The following is a 23,835-nucleotide window of genomic DNA, read 5'->3' on the forward strand; positions in this document are numbered from 1 at the left end:
TAATAATGCAGGAGACTCCCCACTTCCATCAGGTCATTGGGAGAATCATTTGCCCTAAGGACCTATAAAAAAAAAGACCCTGGACTGTAAGCCTGCTATTATAGTAGCCTACGCTGCATATAAACAAAGGGCATAATCTACTAGCATACAGGAGCATGCCAATACATTGTGAAAAGATCATTTAATGGGATAAAAAAACAAAACAAAAAAAAAAAAACATACATTGTTTACTAATGGGAACGACTGCTTGGGCTAAAGAATATCCCATTTGTTTTCAACTATTGTTATCCTTTAGTTATGATAAAAACAACTGACTAAAATTAAGGAAAACAAACATACAGCTATTGTTGTAACGTGGCTCCAAATCTTCAATAATTGCACGCTTCTTTTGCAATTCATTGTTGGCTTCGTGAAGCTTCTCTCTGCAAATATACAGACAAAACAATTAAGACCCAGATTTTTGAAACACACTATCCAAACACTGAAATCTAGCCAAACAGATTTAATGCACACTTACATGAAGCAATTTAATTAATACAAGCAGGTAAAGATAAGGTTCAAGAATTGAAACTAAAGAAATGGAAAGTACAGTAATACCTTGTCTAATGAGTGCACCAAATTATTAATTTTTCAAGATGCGAGCAGTCGCTCTGTATCTTTTTTGCTTCATGATGCGAGCACAAATCTGAATTTCGAGCAGCTGCTGTGTGATCACATGTGCCCGCTCATTAAGAAACTGAAAATTCACTGCTCCCCTCACCCATCATCCTGGGTGTGGTGAGCAGAGAGTACAGTATCCCGACAGCTGACGGTATGTGGGAGCACGGCGCCTACACGCTGATCAGCTGTCCGTATTACGCCGCACATGTCACATGTAAAAAAAAAACAAAAAAAAAAAACAACAAACAAACAACTTATACTCGTCCTCCCTCCAGTTCCCCGCATGCAGGCAGCTAACAGTATGTGGGAGCACATCAGCTGATCAGCGTGAGTGATGCGCTCCCGCAGGCAGTCAGCTGCCTGCATGAGATGAGGGCGCCATGCTGTGGGGAACTTGAGGGAGGGCGGGGTGGGGGGTGGGGGTGGGGTCTGGAGTATAAAAAGGTTTGGGTTTTTTTTTACGTTTATGGCGTGATAGGGGTCATGTACCAGGATGGGGTGATAATAGAATCTGTACCATGATGGGGGCCAAGTTTCTGGTTGGGGGATCATATCTATTGTACCAGGATGGGGGGCCATAAGTAGGGGCTGGAATAAGGAATTTTCATTTGACATGAGAGGAAATTGAGTTAAGAGCTTGGTCACAGCATTAAACTCAAGTCAAGGAATTACTGTACATATCTGGAAGTAAAGGGATCAAAATTATTCAGCTTACTATATTAAATACTACAGTGCAATCTCTAATCTGATCTAATCTGTTTAGAAGGTCGCATCAAATTCATCATATGCACTTTAGGATCAATCTGCTTTCTGATCAAATCATTTATGCCAGTTACCATCCATTAAAATAGCGAATTTGCTGCAGACAACATCATGCTGTATGGGAATGGGACTATGATTCCATATGGTTTCATCATTCCATGTGAACAGGCCAGTAAGCGAGCACCAATTGGTGCTCTGGAAGAGCCCGAATTCAGTAGCACTAAATGAGCCTTCATAGTAAGGCCATTACACCTTATATCTTAATTTCTGGTTTATGAAGTGCGTTTTGGTGGGAAGAGTATACTTACAAATGTTCTTCAAGCTTCTTCTTCAGGAGAAGTGACTTGAGAAGAGAAAAAACAAAAACAAAACAACAACAGGTCACCTAAAAAAAGGTACTTGATATCCATCAAAAATACTATGTATAAATATTTGAAACGCAAAAGGGGAGTTCCTATCTCAGCCATACATGATTGAAATGGGAATTCCTGTCTACATGTAGCGGCCAGGACTAAGGAAACAGTTTCTATAATCTACACTGTTTCGGTAGTCTTGACTAGAGATAAGCGGTGTATGAATCGAACTGCTCGCCAATCTCAAGTTCGACCTGTGTTTTGGCAATGTTCGAGTCGTTCGACGAACGCAAACAATTAGCTTCAAGTTCGACAGTTCGAGGTTATGTTTGATAACGGTTCGATCACCAAAAGCGTAACTGGCTTTTCACAGTAATACTGTCATTCAATGTTAATACAGTGGAACCTTGGTTAACGAGAACAATCCGTTCTGGGAGTGTGCTTGTTAACCAAGTTACTCGTTTAGCAAAGCAAGATTTCCCATAGGAAATTATTGCAATGCAGACAATTCCTTCCACAACTTGTTAAATGTCCCATCCTGGTCCCCTATTGTGCCATTCCACACATGGACAAACACACATACACGCACATACACATACACATATTATGCTCACCTTACCTTCCGTTCCATCGCCAGCTCCTGGGACTTGCAGTTCGCCGGTACAAGATGTGTATCTGGTAACCATAGTGACCGATGCTGGAACTTCCGCTGCCAGAGCGCTGACGTCAAAGGCAGGCGACGCTTGCCTCTGATTGGCGCTGCCTTTGAGTAGCGTCTGACAGAGGGAGGAAGTTCCGACATCAGTCCCTATGGTTACCCGATACACATACTGTAGTGGCTAACTACGTGTATCGGGTAACCATAGCGACGAGGGAGGAACGTCCTCTGTCAGACGCTACTCAAAGGCAGCGCGCTGGCCAATCAGAGGCAAGCGGCACCTGCCTTTGACATCAGCGCAAGTTCCGGCATCGGTCGCGATGTTTACCAGATACACATCTTGTACCGGCGAACTGCAAGTCCCAGGAGGCTGGCGATGGAACGGAAGGTAAGGTGAGCATAATATGTGTGTGTGCGTTCGTGTTTGTGCATGTTTGTATGTGTTTTGTGTTTGCCTCCCATTGTTTTCAATGGTGTTCGAAAGTGTTCGTCGAACATTCGACGAACACACCCGCCCCGTTTGATTACCGAACCAAACTCGAACACTAGGGTGGTGGCTCATCTCTAGTCTTGACCACCAAGGACAAATATTTCCATCTCAACCATGACTGACTTGAAGGGAATACCCCTTTAAGCATAATACAGTGTCATATTGTAACAGGAACACAAATTTAATGTATGTTTAAATCACATTCAAAACAGTATTAATAGAATATAGTCAGTAAGGATGTTTTGGATAAGCCAAGCAAAGAAATCAGGATTTGTACACAAGGGGAAAAAAATAGCAATATATGAATATAAAAAGCTAAATTAATTTCTAATAAAACCATATACATTTAGATTTTATCACAATCCTCTACTTACTATTGCCTTGTCAAAGTCCAATCAAAAGCAGCATTGTAAAGAAAAGCGAGTAAATAAAGTTATTACACCTGTAGTAACATTTATTGAAGCAATGTTGAGCATGTATGTTGTGTTCACATTTGCTAATTGCAATAGTAATCCTGTACGGCTATTACACGATGCCGGTCTCTAAGGATTCCTCCTTGCATGTCACATGAATCGCCCGTGTGCATCCAACATGTTTATACTATGGGTTAAGGCATCTGCAATGCCAGAAATGCAGCCATTTTTATATCCCTCTGGATCTGCTTGTTTTTATGGGTTTTCTATGGAGGATTTACATTTTTAATCTGGTGGTTGTGCAGAGCTCTCGTCCAGTTTTTCGGGTGTGTTTGCTGTGCCTCTGCGCAGTATTCGGCAACCACCGCTTCATGGTTCCCAGCCTTCCATCCATATATGCAGAGCCCTCTGCACTCTCTCCATTCCTTTTCATTACATGCACATGTCTTTTTCAGGAGGGTAAACTTTATCCCTCCTGAAAAAGTGCTAAATAAAATGAATATAGGCGTGCAGCGCTATACACATGTTCAGTCCTTTTCAGCTTAATGTTTCCAATGATGCTAAGCAGTTAGAAGATGTGACCTGATGATTCGTCTGGCGTTTCCCCGCTTGGAATCTGCTCACTAGTTTGTACAATAAGAGAGAAAACTGAAAAGCCCAAAAAAAAAAAAAAAAGCCAAAAAAAACTGTACAGGAAAACACACCCAGCATTCCCTGAGGTATCTTGTGCTTAAAAAACTCGGTGGGTATGCACACATCTCATGCGAGTGATGCAGGAACACAAAGCTTTTACATTAAACAGCGAGGATTGGGCTTCTCATATAAAGCCTCCTGCCACATCTGAGTAGTGCACGACCCATGCAGCTTTATACTGCTCTGTGCCTGTATACAGGAGTCTGTCATCGTCAACGTTCCCCATGTGCCTGATACAACTGGGGTAAAAGGCACTGGAGAACAGTCATATGGATTAAATTGGCATCTGCACTAGGTGCCATCCAGCACATGCATTAATTATAGAGTGATGACGTGGCCATGGTTCAAAATGTAAACATAGCACTTGATTTATTTTCCAGCTGGAACCATCACGCTGTGATCACAGTTCAGACTTTAATGATATATCTATATATTAAGTGTTGTAGTGCTACGAGGGGCTGCTGATACGTCTTTGGCTTTGTGATCTTTTTTGTTTCTATGGTAACAAATGTTACATCACATGAAAGCCTTATGTGTATAATATATGTTTTCAAAATTTTGTGTTTGTTGCTTATGGCAACAGTGTTCTACGCGATGTCTAATGCGATATTCACAGCAACTGAGAGCAGAGGAGGGATAAAATTCTTTCCGCAAGGAAAGTCCATGAAGGATATTCATGGTGATATGTCGCAGACATTAGGGGATCAATGCGCTTCACATTCCACAGTTAAGAACTGGGTTGCCAAATTTAAAACGGGCCACTTCAGCACCAATGATTAGGAACGTCCTGGACGACAGAGTGGTTGTTGTTCCGGAAATTGTCAATGCTGTGCACAACCTCATACTGGAGAATCAATGAATTTCAGCTAAAGCAATAGCAGACATCATGAGGATTTCCCGTGAACATGTTTCATTATCTATGAAATTATGGACATGAGGAAGATATCTGCAAAGTGGGTACCCAAAATGTTGACAACAGATCAGAGAAGCATGCAAGTGAAAACTTCCTGGTCCATTTGTCAGTGTTTTCAAACTGATATGAACTTCCTGGATTAACTGGTCCCTATGGATGAGACCTGGATTTATTTGTATGACCCTGAACATAAGGAGTAGTCAAAAGAGTGGAGGCACAGTGGTTCTCCTTATCCAAAGAAGTTCAGGGTGCAAAAATCAGCCACTAAGGTTGATGGCATCTGTGTTCTGGGATAAAGAGGGCATGCTGCTAGTGGACTATCTTCAAAAGGGTTCCACCATCAATGTAAGGTATTACATTGAACTTTTCGACCAATTAAAGGCAGCTATAAAAGCCAAAAGGCGCGGCAAACTGTCCAAAGGAATCTTGTTTCTTCAAGACAACGCCTCCGCTCACACTGCACAAGCGACCACGGCAAAACTGGCAGAGCTGGGCTTCCAGCTGGTTGACCACCCACCTTATTCACCAGATCTAGCTCCCTCCGAATATCATCTGAAGAAACACCTCAAGGGTACCAAATTTCACATCATTTCTGATGTCATTGCTGCTACGGATGCCTGGTTTGAGGCACAACCAAAATCCTTCTTTTTGCTGGGCTTACAGAACTTGGAATATCGATGTAAGAAGTGTATTGACATCAGTGGAGAGTATGTGGAATAAATGTAAAGTTTCGTCATCCTATCGTGTTTCTTTCTGGGCAAGCCCAAAGACTTATCAGGAGCCCCTCGTAAAATAGTAAGAAACCTTTGCTCTCATTGTATGAGAAGCCTGCCAGCCCTGAAGACATGCATGGGTAAACTAATACAAGATATATGGAGACTTACATCTTCTGCCTTTGCTCCTTGCTCTTGTAAGGACTTCTGCAATTCTTCCACTTGCGACTGCACTTCTATCAGTCTCTGATTTACAAGTCTAGGAAAATACAAAGAAGGATGAAATGGAAAACACATTAATGAAATAATGCAATGGAAAAGAAGAATAGATGGATCGCTAATCAGAAATTCCTGTGAAAACTGGTCAGAAATGGGTCCCAGCAGCAAAATCTATTTGCACGGACAATACATCGGGTAATCCACCCCTCCATATCACCGCTCCAGTGATCTCCCAAAACAACAAGTAAGGGTACAAACTAATAATGCTTTGGGGAAACCCTACTGGACTGACCTGTACACCATCCACAAAGAAGAGGATAATAGGTTTGTCAGTCGTGGCAAAAGGAATCCGGAGGTGCCCACAGCCACCTTGGAGGGCGTGGACTCCCATCATACCCAGTATTTCTATTTTTACTAGAAGTGCTGGTGCTTTTTATTATAACAATATATTATTGAGTACTGGGTGCAGTTAGGGACATTACATATAAAGTACAGCCGGTGCCCAGAAATATTAATATGTACATAAAAATTGCATGTTATGTGTCCTACATTGTAGGTAACATAACACACTGAGGATGAAAACAAGCTGGCAAGGCTCGGTCTTTTTCCAGAGCGGCATATGGTTTTTCACACCTGTTCTCGGTCTCCAGCTCATTTTTCCGCGTGTTTGCATCATCAAGCAAGCTCTGTAACAGAGTGATTTTTTCATTGTCTGATCCTTCTTGATTAATTTTTAACATCTTATTTTCATGCTGAAGGCGAATCAGTTTCTCCCTTGAGAAAAAAACACATGAAGATTAGTTGCTGCCTCTTAATTTCTGCATGCCTCCTCAATTAGGCTCATTGCAGCTTTCCAGACAGTGCCCAGAGAACATTCATTATACTTCCAGCCATAAAATAGCTCTATTTTCCAAAGCAGAACTGGGAGTATCTACATTCTGTACATACAAAGTATATCACCTGCACCAGAGCAGTATACAAAAAATAACAAAGAGTAGCACAATAAGTGAATCACTAGTTTATTTGTCTAGCACAGGTGGTATTTAGACATTTTTGTTTGAAGGGTCCCTTGATAAACCCCCCCCCCCCCCCAAAAAAAACAAAAACCTAACACTGTCTTTTGAGGTTGAGGCTTCCAAGTTAAGTCCTAAATTCAGGGGGCCAAATCTCATGAAGGGGGAGGGGGGGGGGGTATTTCGAGTTTTGTTTGCAGTATTTTTACCATACAGATTTTCTGCTAAATATACATCACATTATTTGATAATCAACATCAAGAACAGAAAAAACGTTTTTTGTACAACACACCTTATTGTAAAATACCACTGTAAGGCTGTGTGAGCACGTTGCGTTTTTTCATACATTTACGCTGCGTTTTCCACTGCAACGTAAATGCATGCGTCCTGCGTCCCCAGCACAATCTATGAAGATTGTGTGGATGGAATCCACACGTTGCTTTTTAGAATGCAGCGTTTCGGCTGCTGAAATATTTTGCCAAAACGCTGCGTTCTAAAAAGCAACGTCTCACTTCATTTGTGCATTTTAGATGCATTTTCCACCCATCGATGTCTATCTCTTTCTCTCTCTGTCAGTCTCTCTCTCTCTCTCTGTCGGTCTCTCTCTGTGTCAGTTGGTTGGTCGTACTCTCTTCTCTGTCGGTCAGTCGGTCTCTCCCTCTCTCTTTCATACTCACTGATCACAGACACGGCGCTGCACGGCTGTCACACTGCTCTGGCGGCTTCTCCAGCTTTTGAAAATGTCGGCCGCTCATTATTCCATCTCATATTTCCTGCTTCCCCCGCCCACCGGCGCCTATGATTGGTTGCATTCAGACAAGCCCCCACGCTGAGTGACAGCTGTCTCACTGCAACTAATCACAGCCCCGTGTTTCCCCGAAAGCAAGACCGTGTCATACATTCTTTTTACCCCCAAAAGTCCCACTATGTCTTACTTTCGGGGTATGTCTTATATTGGAAAAAAAATGTCGATTTTTGTTTTAACTATAAAATTAGGGTTGCTGCCCCATACAGTATCCCACACAGCCTCCCATAGGGTAACAGCCCCATACAGTATCCCACAGCAATCGCAGCAAGTCTCCATGCAATGTACCGTATGGGGACTTGCCGCGATTGGGCCTAAGTGTACCGCACGTTAAGGAAACTTTACATGGTGCATTTTGTGAATTGCTTACTTGGTACCGTAATGGTGATCGGATCAATTCCTCTGCGGTACTGGGTAGAGGTGTGGCTTCTTCTTCCTCATGCAGGAGCCGCTGGGCCAATCAGAGGGGCCACCAGCGGCTGCACATGAGGGCACTGAGGCTGCGTGTTTTTGTATGTTGTCCATGGTCCTAATGGACCACGGACAACATTACTGCGTCTCCCACGGCCTCCACATCCCTCCGCTCATTTCGCTCCAGATCCGTCCGCGTCCCGCTCTAACCGTCCGCATCCTGCTCTAACTGGCCACATCCCGCTGTTAATGCAGCAAAAGGTACCGGTACGATGGCTTTTATTTTTCCAACGTACAGTTTACTATGTCTTACTTTCGGGGTACGTCTTACATTAGCCGACCCCCCTAAAATCCCCACTACGTCTTACTATCGGGGGTGTCTTACTATCGGGGAAACACGGTATATCGTGCAGTAAAATAAATAAAAAAAATAAAACAAAAACGACGTGCGGTCCCCCCCAATTTTGATACCATCCAGGGTAAAGCCACACGACTGAAGGCTGGTATTCTCAGGATGGGGAGCCCCACGTTATGGGGAGCTCCCCAGCCTAAGAATATCAGCCAGCAGCTGCCCGGAATTGCCACATCCATTAGATGCGATAGTCCCGGGACTCTACCCGCCTCATCCCGAATTGCCCTGGTGCGGTGGCAATCGGAGTAATAAGGAGTTAATGGCAGCCTATAGCTGCCACTAAGTCCTAGGATGATCATATAAATCAAATAGAAAACCGGTTTTAAATGCGGCGCTAAAAACCACAGATGCTGTAGATAGAGATTTCCTTTATTTCACAGTTCTACGCGTTTCAGAGACATCTCCGTCTCCTTCCTCAGGAAAAAAAATCAGTTGATTTCTTTTCCTGAGGAAGGAGACTGAGATGTCTCTGAAACGCGTAGAACTGTGAAATAAAGGAAATCTCTTTATCTACAGCATCTGTGGTTTTTAGCACGGCATTTAAAACCAGTTTTCTATTTGATATATGATAACCTGCTTTCCGGGGCCGCTGCTAAACCACATAAAAAAAACACTCACATGCGATCATAGGGGGTTGTGACTGGCACAACCCTACCAGGTGAGTGTATCTCTTTCTGTCTCTCTACCCTCATACCCGGTAAGACCCTATTGCGCTTTTTCCCCCCTACAGCTTTACTAGGTTAATCATGGCAGGCGTCTATGAGACACCCACCCATGATTAACCTGTAAGTTAAAGAAAATAAACACATACACCCGAAAAAATCCTTTATTTGAAATAAAAGACAAAAAAGAAAAAAAAAAAATCACTCTCTTTCACTACTACTTTATTAAAATCCCCAAACAGCCCTCCAGGCCCGACGTAATCCACACGAGTTTCCACGACACATCCAGCCCTGCTACATTGGAAGATGACAGGAGCTGCTGTAGAGCACGATCACGCTCTGTCAGCTCCACGCAGCAACTGAAGTGAGTCGCACTGTCAGCGATGAAGTCACTCAAGACTCCAGCTGGCTGCAGGTAAGCCGAGTGATGGCAGAGCTGATCGTGCGGCTCACTTCAGTCACACAGGGGATTTGCGGTCACCGGTGGGTCCTTCACCGGTGACCGCAAATCGGGCCGCGACAGACAGACAGAGCCCACTCTGCTTATGGGGATGTAGCAGAGCAGAGTGGGAACGCACTGTCAAAATGCATGCATTCTGCATTCAAAATGCATCCAAAACGCGTTTTGAAACGCACATAGAGTGACAAAACACTGCAGAATATTTGTCACAGCAGAACGCAACATGCGCACATACCCTTAACCTTTTAGCTCCCATGTGACTTCGCCTCCCTCCATTTTGTATTGCATTTAAGTGTTTGTTTACTAGTGTTTTTGTACATGTGGATTGTCCTGAAGAAGTCAGTAGGACTTTGAAGCGCATAGACAATAAAAAAAACACTTTATATCTTCATCTCGTGGACCCTCACTGGAACTATCAGTAGAGTAGAAAAACCCGCTTTTTACTGGTTTATCAAGTAAAAGCTTTGATGGGCTATGTATGATATAGAACAGGTCCTGCAGAGCAAGGGAAAACATACTCTTAAGGGAACCTGTCAGGTGCAATATGCATAGAACCACGAGCAGTTCTGGGTGTATATTGCTAATCCCTGCCTAACCACCCCTGTATACACTAGCATAGATAAAGAGAGCTTTAGAAAAAGTATTTCTAAAGATTTTTTACCGTATGCTAATGTATAGTATACCCCTGTGGGCGTGCTATCATGCTAATGAATACGCAGCGTCACACGATGATCTCACTCACCTCTCCGCCGCCAATCGCTGGATTTCGGCTCATTGCACATGACCCCGGAGTTAGGGTCATGTGTACTACTTCCGTTTGAAGCCGGGACGCCTACGCCCGGCTTTATAGTACCGCATGACCCAAACTCCGGGGTCATGCGCCCACAGGGGCGTACTAACATGCTAATGGGGGCGACTAGCCAAAGGAACTAACTCCCTAGTCCCCTCACTCATTTGCATACGATCTAAGATCTTTAGAAATACTTTTTCCAAAGATCTCTTTATCTATGCCACCAGTTACAGGGACGGTTAGGCAGGGATTACTAATATACACCCAGAACTGCTTGTGTTTCTGGGTGCATATTGGACCTGACAGGATCCCTTTTAATGCAGCCCAATGTATCTCCGCACTATTAGAATTCTTCATCAACCAAGAAATTCATGAAGACTAGAGCTTTCTCCAAAGCCTTAATCCAGGGCGCACTGGAGTAAGATGCACCAAATTCATCAAGAAGAGTGCACTGACTACCAAGTTTGGCACATCTTTCACCTGCCGTGCTCCAGAAATGTTCTCCATTCATTTCTGGAATACAATTCTATCTTAATCCAATAATTTTGGTTCATAAATGGTTATGAATTGGTTGGGCAACAGTTGGCAATAACCCTCCCACTAGAGTTGAGCGAGTACCTAACTATTCGTACTCACTATACTCCTAAAGAGTACTGTCCAATACTCACGTATTCATTCCAAATAAAGTGTGAAATGCAAGTCATTGGGGAAAACTCACATGTAACCAGTAACCTGAATGCTGCACTATTCACTACTCGCATGAATAGTACGGCATTTGGGTTACTCATTATATCGTGCGTTGTTCCCATTGACTTGCATTGCACATGCTATTCAGAATGAATACGCTTGTATTAGACAGTATTCATTATGAGTATAGCAAGTATGAATAGTTAGATACTCACTCAACTCTAGCTGACAGTCATTTGAGGGCTTATTTTTTTAAGGCATAAGTTGTAATGTTGAAAGACATCATTCATTACACCTCTCTATGCATTGAAAAATAAGGGGGGGGGGATTTTTAACCCTTCACTCCCGAGCCTGTTTTTACTTTAATGACCAGGCTAATTCTAACAATTCTGACTAGTGTCACTTTATGAGGTAATAACTCAAACACTTTAACATATCCCTGTGATTCCGAGATTGTTTTTTCGTGACATATTGTACTTAGTGATACTGGTAAATTTGGGACGATATTTTTTGCATTTATTTGTCCAATTATTGGAAACTTGGCGAAAATTTCACAATTTTCACATTTTAATTTTCATGCCCTTATACCAGAGAGTTATGTTGCACAAAATAGTTAATAAATAACATTTCCCACATGTCTACTTTATTTCAGTGCAATTTCTCCTGAGCACACCAATATGCCATATGTGGTTGAAATCGACAGGGAAGGTGTGCCATTTGATTCTTGGAACCTAACACTGTCTGGAATAGATAGCGGACGCCATGTCGAGTTTGGACAGCCCCTGATGTGTCTAAATAGTGGAAATCTAGAACCCTCAAGGAATTTACCTTATTGTTTGTAAGCACCTTGAACCAGCAAGTGATTTACAGAATTTTATAAAGGTTGAGCCGTGAAAAAAAATAAAAAAAAAAGGATAACCGGAAAAAAAAAAAAATGCAGTGTACAATTAGTTGTGCAATTTCTTCTGAGTACGCCAACCCCCCATATTTGCGGGAAAACTACTGTTTGGGCACAAAGCAGAGCTCAGAAGGTAAGGAGCGCCAATTTGATTGTAACAGATTGTGAACACCATGTCACATTTGAAAAGCCCCTGATATGCCAAAACAGCATAAGCCCCCAAAGATGACCACATTTTGGAAACTAAACCTCTCGAGGAATTTTTCTAGAGGAATTATGATGGATCTGCGGGCACAATGGCTCAGTGGTTAGCACTGCAGTCTTGCAGCGCTGGGGTCCTGGGTTCAAATCCCACCAAGGACACCATCTGCAAGGAGTTTGTATGTTCTCCCCGTGTTTGCGTGGGTTTCCTCTGGGTTCTCCGGTTTCCTCCCACACTCCAAAGACATACAGATAGGGACTCTGGATTGTGAGCCCCAATGGGGACAGTGTTGCCAATGTATGTAAAGCGCTGCGGAATATGTTAGCGCTATATAAAAATAAAGATTTGATTTTTGATTTAGAGGATCAATGAGTATTTTTAACCCTCAGGTGAGTCACAAAATTATATAACATGGGGTTGAGTAAATGAAAATTAACATTTTTTCCACTAATGTTGCTTTGGCCCTGGTAATGAAAGAAAAATATACAAAAAAAAATAAAAAAATAAAAAGATACAATTTGTTGTGCAATTTCTTCTGAGTTCGGCAATACTCTGTGGCCAATACTATATGGTCGAAAACTACTTTTGAGGCACAATACAAACTGAAGGAGCACCATATTGGACTTCAGATTTTGCTGTTATGGTTAGTGGGTGTCATGTCACATTGGCAGAGCCTCTGTGGTTCGAGACCAGCAGAAACCCCCACAAGTGACCCCATATTACAAACTAGACCCCTCAATGAATTCTGATTTAGTTTCAGAATTTATCTACATGTGTAGCAACGATTTTGGCTCCATGGGTGTTTACCAGACACAAGGCAATGGATGTTGAGTGAAAATTGCAAATCTGCCATTGTAGTGCCCGTACATTGTGCCCACCTCCTGCTTCTGTAGACATGCACCACCCATAAAATAAGCAGGCTCTCTTCACTACAAAAATACAAAACATGTGGAGGCTAACTGTGGTTCAGGGACATTGTCGGTCACCTTGTGGTATAAGCGATTAGGTGGCTTTATTCTTTGTGTCGGTATAATTCCAGAGATACCAGATTTATATATTTATTTTTCTGTTTGGCTATGGTCACACGCTAAAATTTCTATTGTATATACATTATATAGCCATATTTTGCAAGCTATAATTATTTTGCATTTCTGCCAACAGTCGTGAGAGGGCTTGTTTTTTGCATGATGAGTTAACATTTTTGATTGGTTCCATATTCGGTACGTAATGTTTTTTTGATCACTTTCTTTTCCAGTTTTTGGGAGGCAGAATGAACATTATACAGAAATTCTGGATTTTTTTTTTATGCTGCTCAAAGTGTGCTAAAATTAATAAGACAGCATTATTCTTCAGGTCAGTAGGATTGCAGTGATAGCACAATTAGGCCAAGTTCTCGTGTCCTGTAATCGTTTGTGAGAACGGATCCAGTAGCAATCTGTTGGCAAAAAAGTTGTGCAAACAGAACCTTGTCAGTTTTGAAAAAAAAAAAATAATTTTTGTAGGATCTGTTATCACATTGAAGGATTCGTTTTTGTTTACTGGATCAGTTTCAAATGGAAGATAACTAGATTTTATATTAACTTATTTCTATTTAATAGAAAAACAATTTTATAGAAAACAATTTTTACATTGCTATATTCTAAGAGCTATAGCATTTTTAATTTTTTTTATTGAAGACTAAGCGGAGTGGTGGCTTATTTTTTGCACGACAAGATGACATTTTCAGCTATACTATTTTTTATTTACATGCAACTTGTTGAATTTTATTCAATTTTTTTGGGGGGGCACAATGAAAAAGCTTTTATGGTGTTCACTAATGGGGTTAAATAGTGTGAGAGTTTGATAGACAGTGTGTGTACTTTTGTTTTTACATAAATATAGCGTATTTTTTCGGATTATAAGACGCACTTCTCCTGTCAAAAACGTGGGAGGAAAACGAGGGGTGCGTCTTAAAATCTGAATGTAGCCTACCGGGGGGTGGTAGAGAGGGATCACAGGAGGCAGGACAATGCTGTGCTGCTCTCTGCGGTGAGGCACTGGCCATTCTGAAGATGTCGGTGGTGCCGGTTTCAAACAATGGCACCCAGAGTCAACATGGGCGCACATGGAGCACTTGGCTCAACAGCTCATCTGCGCACGCACAGACTCCGGCCGCCATGTCTTTGAAGCCGGCACAGTCGACATCTTCAGAATGGCCAGTGCCTCACTGCCCGCAGCGAACACTAGCACAGAGCAGCGCCCGCTGCTCCAGCACAGGGCCGCAGCCCGCAGTGAATATCTGGGCCCCCCTCTGCACAGCCCGCAGCATCGCCGTACTCCAGCACCGTCCCTGACTCGTGACACCGCTCCACCTCCCTGGTAACACACCACCGGAGTATAAAATGGACCCCATATTTATTTTTTACCTTTTCTATCTCTAAATGTGCGGTGCATCATATAATCCAGTGCGTCTTATAAAATGAAAAAAAGAGAATTTTGTTTACTTACCGTAAATTCTTTTTCTTATAGTTCCGTATTGGGAGACCCAAACCATGGGTGTTTAGCTTCTACCTCCGGAGGACACACAAAGTACTACACTTAAAAGTGTAGCTCCTCCCCCTGAGCTTATACACCCCCTGGTGAGCAGACCCAGCCAGTTTAGTGCAAAAGCTGAAGGAGAATAGCCACCCACAAGTAGAACAGAGCAAAAGCCGGAACAACCGGAGACTCTGTCCACGACAACAGCCGGTGATAACACGCGGAACAAGAAAATTGCCAACAGGCAACAGGGAGGGTGCTGGGTCTCCCAATACGGAACTATAAGAAAAAGAAGTTACGGTAAGTAAACAAAATTCTCTTTTTCTTTATCGTTCCTTTGGGAGACCCAGACCATGGGACGTTCCAAAGCAGTCCCTGGGTGGGAAATAAACCGAAAAAAGGCAAGAAGTAGGCAGAACCTAACTTCACAAATGGGCGACAGCCGCCTGAAGGATGCGTCTGCCCAAGCTCGCATCTGCCGAAGCAAGAGCATGCACTTGGTAGTGCTTTGAAAAGGTATGCAGGCTAGTCCAAGTGGCAGCCTGACAGACTTGTTGAGCCGTAGCCTGGTGCCTGAAAGCCCAAGAGGCACCAACAGCTCTGGTCGAATGTGCCTTGATCCCCGGCGGGGGAGGCACCTGAGAACTCTGGTAGGCGTCCGAAATGGTCGATCTAATCCAACGGGCCAAGGTTGGCTTAGAAGCAGAGAGGCCCTTGCGCCGACCTGTGGTTAGCACAAAAAGAGAAGTGCACCGCCTAAGAGCAGCGGTGCGAGACACATAGATCCGAAGCGCACGCACCAGATCCAGAGTATGCAGCGCTTTTTCAAAGCGATGAACAGGAGCCGGACAAAAGGAAGGTAGGGTAATGTCCTGGTTAAGGTGGAAAGGAGAGACCACCTTAGGAAGAAAATCCGGAGTCGGACGGAGAACCACCTTGTCTTGATGAAAAACTAAAAAAGGTGACTCCGAAGAGAGCGCGGCCAAATCAGAGACTCTCCTGAGGGAAGTTATGGCCACCAGAAAAAACACTTTCTGTGAAAGACTATGCAAAGAGACCTCCCTAAGAGACTCAAAGGGGGGTTTCTGCAAAACCGTGAGAACTAAATTAAGGTCCCAGGGATCCAAGGGCCGCCGGTAAGGCGGAATGATGTGAGACGCGCCTTGCATGAAGGTGCGGACCTGAGCCAGCCGAGCGAGACGTCGCTGGAACAGAACTGACAGAGCTGAGACTTGTCCCTTGAGAGAGCTGAGGGACAGTCCTAGTTGCAGACCGGACTGTAGAAATGACAGAAGGGTCGGCAAGGAGAATGGCCAAGGAGGATGGTCAGTAGAGCGACACCAGGACAGGAAAATTTTCCAAGTCCTGTGATAGATCTTAGCGGAGGAAGACTTACGGGCCCGAGTCATAGTGGAGATGACTTCAGGAGGGATACCAGAAGCCGTCAAGATCCAGGACTCAAGAGCCACGCCGTCAATCTGGGAGCCGCAGAATTCAGGCGGAAAAACGGACCTTGTGAGAGTAGGTCTGGACGGTCCGGGAGATGCCACGGCATCTCTACGGACAGATGGAGCAGGTCTGGATACCAAGCTCGCCTGGGCCAGTCCGGTGCAATGAGGATGACTCGACAGCCCTCCATTCTGATCTTGCGCAGAACTCTGGGCAAGAGAGCTAGAGGGGGAAACACGTAGGACAGACGAAACTGGAACCAGTCTTGAACCAGTGCGTCCGCGGCGAATGCCTGAGGGTCGTGGGAGCGAGTCACGTAAACGGGAACCTTGTTGTTGTGACGGGATGCCATTAGGTCCACGTCCGGAGTGCCCCATTTGCGGCAGATTGACTGAAACACTGCCGGGTGCAGGGACCACTCGCCACCGTCCACGGTTTGACGGCTGAGATAATCTGCCTCCCAGTTTTCCACGCCTGGGATGTGGACTGCGGATATGGTGGACTTGGAGTCCTCCGCCCATTGAAGGATGCGTTGTACTTCCAACATCGCCAGGCGGCTGCGTGTCCCGCCTTGGTGATTGATGTAGGCAACCGCTGTCGTGTTGTCTGACTGGACTCGAATGTGCCTGCCCGCCAACAGGTGATGAAAAGCTAGGAGAGCTAGAAGCACGGCTCTGGTTTCCAGCACATTGATTGAAAGGGCTGACTCGGACGGAGTCCAAGTGCCCTGCGCTCTGTGGTGGAGATATACCGCTCCCCAGCCGGATAGACTGGCATCCGTGGTGAGAATCACCCAGGACGGGGCCAGGAAGGAGCGCCCCTGGGACAGGGAGAGGGGCCGAAGCCACCACTGAAGAGAGCTCCTGGTTTGTGGCGACAGAGCCACTAACCTGTGTAAGGAGGAAGGCCGCTTGTCCCAACAGCGGAGAATGTCCAGCTGCAGGGGGCGCAGATGGAACTGGGCAAAGGGAACAGCCTCCATGAACGCCACCATTTGACCCAGCACCTGCATCAGACGCCTGAGGGTATAACGGCGGGGCCTCAGCAGAGAGCGCACCGCTAGCTGGAGGGACTGCTGTTTGACTAAGGGCAACTTCACAAGTGCCGTCAAGGTCTCGAACTGCATCCCTAGGTACGTGAGACTCTGGGTCGGAGTCAGAGTGGATTTGGGCAGATTGACCAGCCACCCGAATTGAGCTAGAGTGGAGAGAGTGAGAGAGACACTCCGCTGACAGTCTGCGCTGGATGAAGCCTTGACTAGAAGGTCGTCCAGGTAAGGAATCACTGCCAACCCCTGGAGGTGCAGAACTGCAATCACTGCTGCCATGACCTTGGTGTATACCCGAGGGGCCGTGGCCAACCCGAAGGGGAGAGCCACGAATTGGAAGTGATCTTCTCCTACTGCAAAACGTAGCCAACGCTGGTGTGACACTGCAATTGGCACATGCAGATAGGCATCTCTGATGTCGATGGATGCCAGGAAATCCCCTTGGGTCATTGAAGCAATGACCGATCGCAGAGACTCCATGCGAAAGCGCCGCACCTGAACATGCTTGTTGAGAAGCTTCAGATCCAGGATGGGCCGGAAGGTACCGTCCTTTTTGGGAACTACGAAGAGATTTGAGTAGAAACCTCTGAACCGTTCCCGGGCGGGCACCGGTACAATTACTCCATTGGCCTGTAAGGCTGCCACGGCCTGTGAGAAAGCGGTGGCCTTGGAGCAGGGGGGAGTTGAGAGAAAAAAATCTGTTTGGCGGACTGGAAGAGAATTCTATCCTGTAGCCGTGGGAGATGATATCTCTCACCCACTGATCGGAGACGTGTTGAAACCAAGCGTCGCCAAAGTGGGAGAGCCTGCCACCGACTAAGGACGATGCTGGAGCGGGCAGATAGTCACGAGGAGGCTGCCTTAGTGGCAGCAGCTCCTGCGGTCTTCTGTGGACGCGCTTTTGGGCGCCAGTTGGATTTCTGGTCCTTGGCTGAGTTAGCGGACGAGGCCGAGGGCTTAGAGGACGACCAGTTGGAGGAACGAAAGGAGCGAATCCTCGACTGATTCCTACCCTGGACAGGTTTCCTGGCTTTAGTTTGAGGCATGGAAGTACTCTTCCCGCCAGTAGCTTCCTTAATATTTTCATCCAGCTGTTCTCCGAACAGCCGGGACCCAGCAAAAGGGAGCCCAGCAAGGTACTTCTTTGAAGAAGCATCTGCCTTCCACTCTCGAAGCCACAAGATTCTGCGGATAGCGAGGGAATTAGCCGAAGCCACCGCAGTGCGGTGAGAAGCCTCCAGCATGGCAGACATGGCATAGGATGAAAAGGCCGAAGCTTGGGAAGTTAAGGCATCCATTTCGGGCATAGATTCCCTGGTGAGGGAATGCATCTCCTCTAGAGAAGCAGAGATGGCCTTGAGAGCCCACACTGCTGCAAAAGTCGGAGAAAACGCGGCCCCCGCCGCTTCATACACGGATTTGGCCAGAAGGTCAATCTGGTGGTCAGTGGAATCCTTAAGGGAAGTGCCATCAGCCACCGACACAACGGTCCGGGCTGCGAGCCTAGACACCGGAGGGTCTACCTTTGGGGACTGAGCCCACTCCTTGACCACCTCAGGTGGAAAGGGAAAACTGTCATCAGCACCACGCTTTGGGAAGCGCTTGTCAGGACAGGCCCTGGGCTTGGTCACAGCGGCCTGAAAACTGGAGTGGTTAAAGAACACACTCTTCACTCTCTTAGGCAAGGTAAACTGGTGCTTTTCTGCCAGAGAGGGTTGCTCCTCTGATACTGGCGGATTGAGATCCAGTACAGAATTAATAGAAGCAATCAAGTCACTAAGATCTGAGTCACTTTCGGACAGATCAATGGGGCACATGGAGTTAGCCTGCGAGCCCCCTGTAAAGGCATCCTCCTCATCCAGCGAGTCAGCTCTGGAATCAGAGCCACGGGAGGAGGAGGGAGAGGGAACCCTGCGTCTCTTCTTAGGAGGACGGGGTCTGGGCCCTGATGATGAATCCTCTGTGAGCTCCGGTCCTGAGAGAGCCCTAGCAGCAGAGGCACCCTGTGAGGGGGGCTGATGCATATTCAGCAAAGTCCTGGACAGAAGTCCCATGGACTCAGCAAAAGACTGGGAGATATACCTAGAAAAGGATTCTACCCAAGCCGGGGGTTCAGCCACAGGAGCAGGAGCAGCCTGAGAAACCACTGGGGATGAGACTCCAGGCTGTGGCACCGCCAAGTTAGAGCAGGCATCACAATGTGGGAAGGTGCTCGGTTCAGGCAGCAGGAGCTTACATGCAGCGCATACAGCATAAAGCTTTGGGGCCTTGCTCCTCGTGTGAGACATGCTGCTGGAGTGGGGGCTCTGCCAGAGAATGAACCCCAGAGAGTATATACAGAGGTCCACAACCGTACCAGACCGCTGGAGCGGTGTTGTGTGCCCTCCAGATCCCGAAGCCCGGACCCCCAAGCACAGCACCTCAGCAGAGATGCTGCAGACCAGCGCTGCAATGACTGATCGCAGAGAGAACGCTGAGAAAATGGCCGCCGGAGCGAAGAGAGGGGGCGGGACTTGCTTGAGGAGCGGGATCTGAAGGGCCATAGAGACTCACAGGGGAGGGGACAAACACTGCAGTGGGGAGTGTCCCTCCCCTGTACAGAACGGCCGCCGGGAGGAGCCGAGCCTGTCCCTCTGCATGAGTGACATGCGAGGGCAGTGAAACAGAAACTTCGCCGGAGGCCTAAATTTGAGCGGCGCGGCCGACGCGCAGGCACCATCGGCGCTGTTCTCAGGCGACAGCTAGAGAACCCGCCGGAAATGTCAGTAAACACAATAAGCACACTCTCCCCCAACAATAAAGTACAGGGACCCCGAAATCTAAACGTCTCAGGTACTTAGCTGCTGAGACGCAGGGCCAAGTCCCTGGGGATGAGTGCTCCGGTCCAGCAGGGTCCTGAAGGACTGCGGATGGAGACCGGTGTCCTGCCAAGCATGGAGACCGTGCTGGCTCCCACTTCAAGCCAGAGCCCAGGAGGGATGGTGAAGGAGCACGGCATGTAAAGGCTCCAGCCTAGGAATCAACCTTACAACACCGCCGACACAGTGGGGTGAGAAGGGACATGCCGGGGGTCCAGACGTGGACCCCACTCTTCAATCTCGTTCCAAAAGGAAAAAATCATATGAGAATGCATGTGTGGATGTATGCCTCCTGAACACAAAGCGATAAACTGGCTGGGTCTGCTCACCAGGGGGTGTATAAGCTCAGGGGGAGGAGCTACACTTTTAAGTGTAGTACTTTGTGTGTCCTCCGGAGGTAGAAGCTAAAAACCCATGGTCTGGGTCTCCCAAAGGAACGATAAAGAAATACGATATATGTATTAATTGGTAATTTTTTTTCTTCATTTTTTGCTTTGTTTTTTTATTTTGTGATTTTTTGTTTTGTTTTACTTATTCCCAAGATGGGACATTACCTTTCCCTGCCCTGATTGCTGATCCAATGCTCTGCAATGCTTTTAGCAGGGCATTAGATCAGTGAGTGGCACACAGGCAGGAGGCATGACAGGTCCTGCTCAAGGCAGGACCTCATAGGACTCCATAGCTGGGTGACCCCACAGCCATTATTAGGCTCAGACTTACCATGGAGACTATGAGAACAATGCGATCGCAATCATGGGAGACAGACCCTACCCTCTGTTATGCCGATCAGTGTTGCAGTCACTACTGACAGCGACATCAGAGGGGTGAAACCCACACAATCAGTGTTAGAACAGTTACAACAAGGTGTTAGCCATGATACATAAGCGGACATCAGCTGATGACCTCGTCACTAGAGGACACAGACATAAAAGGGCCCCTGTGCAAGAACAGTTTACGGGCCCCTCCCCTTGCATCCCAAGATCTCAACAAAATGCACAAACCTACCTGCTTTGGAGGTAGAAATGGGCCAACTAACCTCTTGGGCCCCTGAGCGTCTGCACAAGTTGAACCAATGATATGTCTGCCCCTGGACCCCATTGTCGCGATTGTACAGCCAGTTTGCGGAATTGCACCTCCAGCAGTGTCATAAAGTACATATATGGCAAAAGTCATGAAGGGGTTAAAGGTTTTTGGTTTTCTTTCACGTTTTGGGGGGTTGGTTTGTATGGTGTTTATTTTACTATAATAATTATTATCAACATGTCATGTCAACATTTTGATCACTTTGCATTATTGTTGTGAAGTTTAGCATTTTTTTTTACTTGTAATGCCAGTTACTGATTGGGTTTATTAACCTTGTATTTTGCTGTACTCGACTTTTATGGACATAGTGAAACCACGTTTATTTTTTATTTTAAAGGGGAAAGGATGATTTTTATATATTTTTAAAAACTTATTTTCAGTTCCCTTAGGGGACTAAAAAAAGAGAATTTTGTTTACTTACCGTAAATTCTTTTTCTTATAGTTCCGACATGGGAGACCAGACCATGGGTGTATAGCTTCTGCCTCCGGAGGACACACAAAGTACTACACTAAAAAGTGTAGCTCCTCCCTCCGAGCATATACACCCCCTGGATAACCAAATCTAGCCAGTTTAGTGCAAAAGCTGAAGGAGGACATCCACCCACAAGTAGAGACAGAGCAAAACCCGGATCAACCGGAACCTCTGTCTACAACAACAGCCGGTGAAAACACACGGAACAAGAAAACTGCCAACAGGCAAAAGGGAGGGTGCTGGGTCTCCCATGTCGGAACTATAAGAAAAAGAATTTACGGTAAGTAAACAAAATTCTCTTTTTCTTCATCGTTCCTTATGGGAGACCCAGACCATGGGACGTCTCAAAGCAGTCCATGGGTGGGAAATAAACAGAAAACTGAGAAGTAGGCAAAACCTAACTTCACAAATGGGCGACAGCCGCCTGAAGGATGCGTCTGCCCAAGCTCGCATCTGCCAAAGCATGAGCATGCACTTGATAGTTCTTCGAAAAGGTGTGCAGACTAGACCAAGTGGCAGCCTGACAGACCTGCAGAGCCGTAGCCTGGTGCCTGAAAGCCCAAGAGGCACCGACAGCTCTGGTCGAATGCGCCTTGATCCTCGGCGGGGGAGGCACCTGAGAGCACTGGTAGGCATCGGATATGGCCGACCTAATCCAACGAGCCAGGGTCGGTTTAGAAGCCGAGAGACCCTTGCGTGGACCTGTGGTCAGCACAAAGAGAGGTGCACCGCCTAAGAACAGCGGTGCGTGACACACAGATCCGGAGCGCCCGCACCAGATCTAAAGTATGCAACGCTTTCTCAAAGCGATGCACAGGAGCCGGACAAAAGGAAGGCAATGAAATGTCCTGGTTAAGGTGGAAAGGAGACACCACCTTAGGGAGAAAGTCCGGAGTCGGACGGAGAACCACCTTGTCTTGGTGAAAAACCAAAAAAGGTGACTCCGAAGAGAGCGCAGCCAAATCAGAGACTCTCCTGAGAGAAGTTATGGCCACCAGAAAAACGACCTTTTGTGAAAGTCGAAACAAAGAAACCTCCCTAAGAGGCTCAAAGGAGGGTTTCTGTAAGGCCGTGAGGACCAGATTAAGGTCCCAGGGATCCAAAGGCCGCCGGTAAGGTGGAATGATGTGAGATGCGCCCTGCATGAAGGTGCGCACCTGGGCCAGTCGGGCGATACGCCGCTGGAACAACACTGACAGCGCCGAGACCTGTCCCTTAAGGGAATTGAGGGATAGTCCTAGCTGCAGACCGGACTGTAGAAAAGACAGGATGGTCGGTAAGGAAAAAGGCCAAGGGGCATGGCCGGAAGAACGACACCAGGACAGGAAAATTCTCCAAGTCCTGTGGTAAATCTTGGCCGAGGAAGACTTCCGAGCCTGAGTCATAGTGGATATGACTTCGGGAGGAATGCCGGAAGCCGTCAGGATCCAGGACTCAAGAGCCACGCCGTCAATCTGAGAGCCGCAGAATTCTGGCGGGAAAACGGACCTTGTGAGAGAAGGTCTGGGCGGTCCGGGAGATGCCACGGCACCTCTACGGACAGACGGAGCAGGTCTGGGTACCAAGCTCGCCTGGGCCAGTCTGGAGCAATGAGTATGACCTGACGGCCCTCCATTCTGATCTTGCGCAGGACTCTGGGCAAGAGAGCTAGAGGGGGAAACACGTAAGACAGACGGAACTGGGACCAATCCTGAACCAGCGCGTCCGCTGCAAAGGCCTGAGGATCGTGGGAAGAAGCACAGCTCTGATCTCCAGCACATTGATCGAGAGGGCTGATTCGGACGGAGTCCAAGTGCCCTGTGCTCGGTGGTGGAGAAATACTGCTCCCCAGCCGGATAGACTGGCATCCGTGGTGAGAATCACCCAGGACGGGATCAGGAAGGAGCGTCCCTGAGACAGAGAGAGGGGCCGAAGCCACCACTGAAGAGAGCTCTTGGTCTGTGGCGACAGAGCCACTCAGAAATCATATGAGAATGCATGTGTGGATGTGTGCCTCCTGAACACAAAGCATTGAACTGGCTAGATTTGGTTATCCAGGGGGTGTATATGCTCGGAGGGAGGAGCTACACTTTTTAGTGTAGTACTTTGTGTGTCCTCCGGAGGCAGAAGCTATACACCCATGGTCTGGGTCTCCCATAAGGAACGATAAAGAAATGGAGCTCATTTGATTGGTATGGTAGTATATAGTGTATGC

The 23,835-nt window shown here is 46.5% G+C and overlaps 1 protein-coding gene across 2 annotated transcripts in view; it reads right to left on the reverse strand.

The window, feature by feature from the left end:
• Window positions 1-23,835, reverse strand: part of LOC142243532 (protein Hook homolog 3) — a 160,899-nt gene that overhangs the window by 29,669 nt on the left and 107,395 nt on the right. For both annotated transcript variants that reach the window (XM_075315550.1, XM_075315561.1), the window contains 4 exons: window positions 6,508-6,648; window positions 5,827-5,914; window positions 1,731-1,765; window positions 340-422 (listed from right to left, as the gene is read on the reverse strand). In XM_075315550.1, coding sequence (XP_075171665.1) covers window positions 340-422; window positions 1,731-1,765; window positions 5,827-5,914; window positions 6,508-6,648 — 347 coding nt within the window. The remainder of the gene's footprint in view (window positions 1-339; window positions 423-1,730; window positions 1,766-5,826; window positions 5,915-6,507; window positions 6,649-23,835) is intronic.

The sequence above is a fragment of the Anomaloglossus baeobatrachus genome, chromosome 1, assembly GCF_048569485.1.
Source record: "Anomaloglossus baeobatrachus isolate aAnoBae1 chromosome 1, aAnoBae1.hap1, whole genome shotgun sequence".
In the NCBI taxonomy this organism is placed as follows: domain Eukaryota; kingdom Metazoa; phylum Chordata; class Amphibia; order Anura; family Aromobatidae; genus Anomaloglossus; species Anomaloglossus baeobatrachus.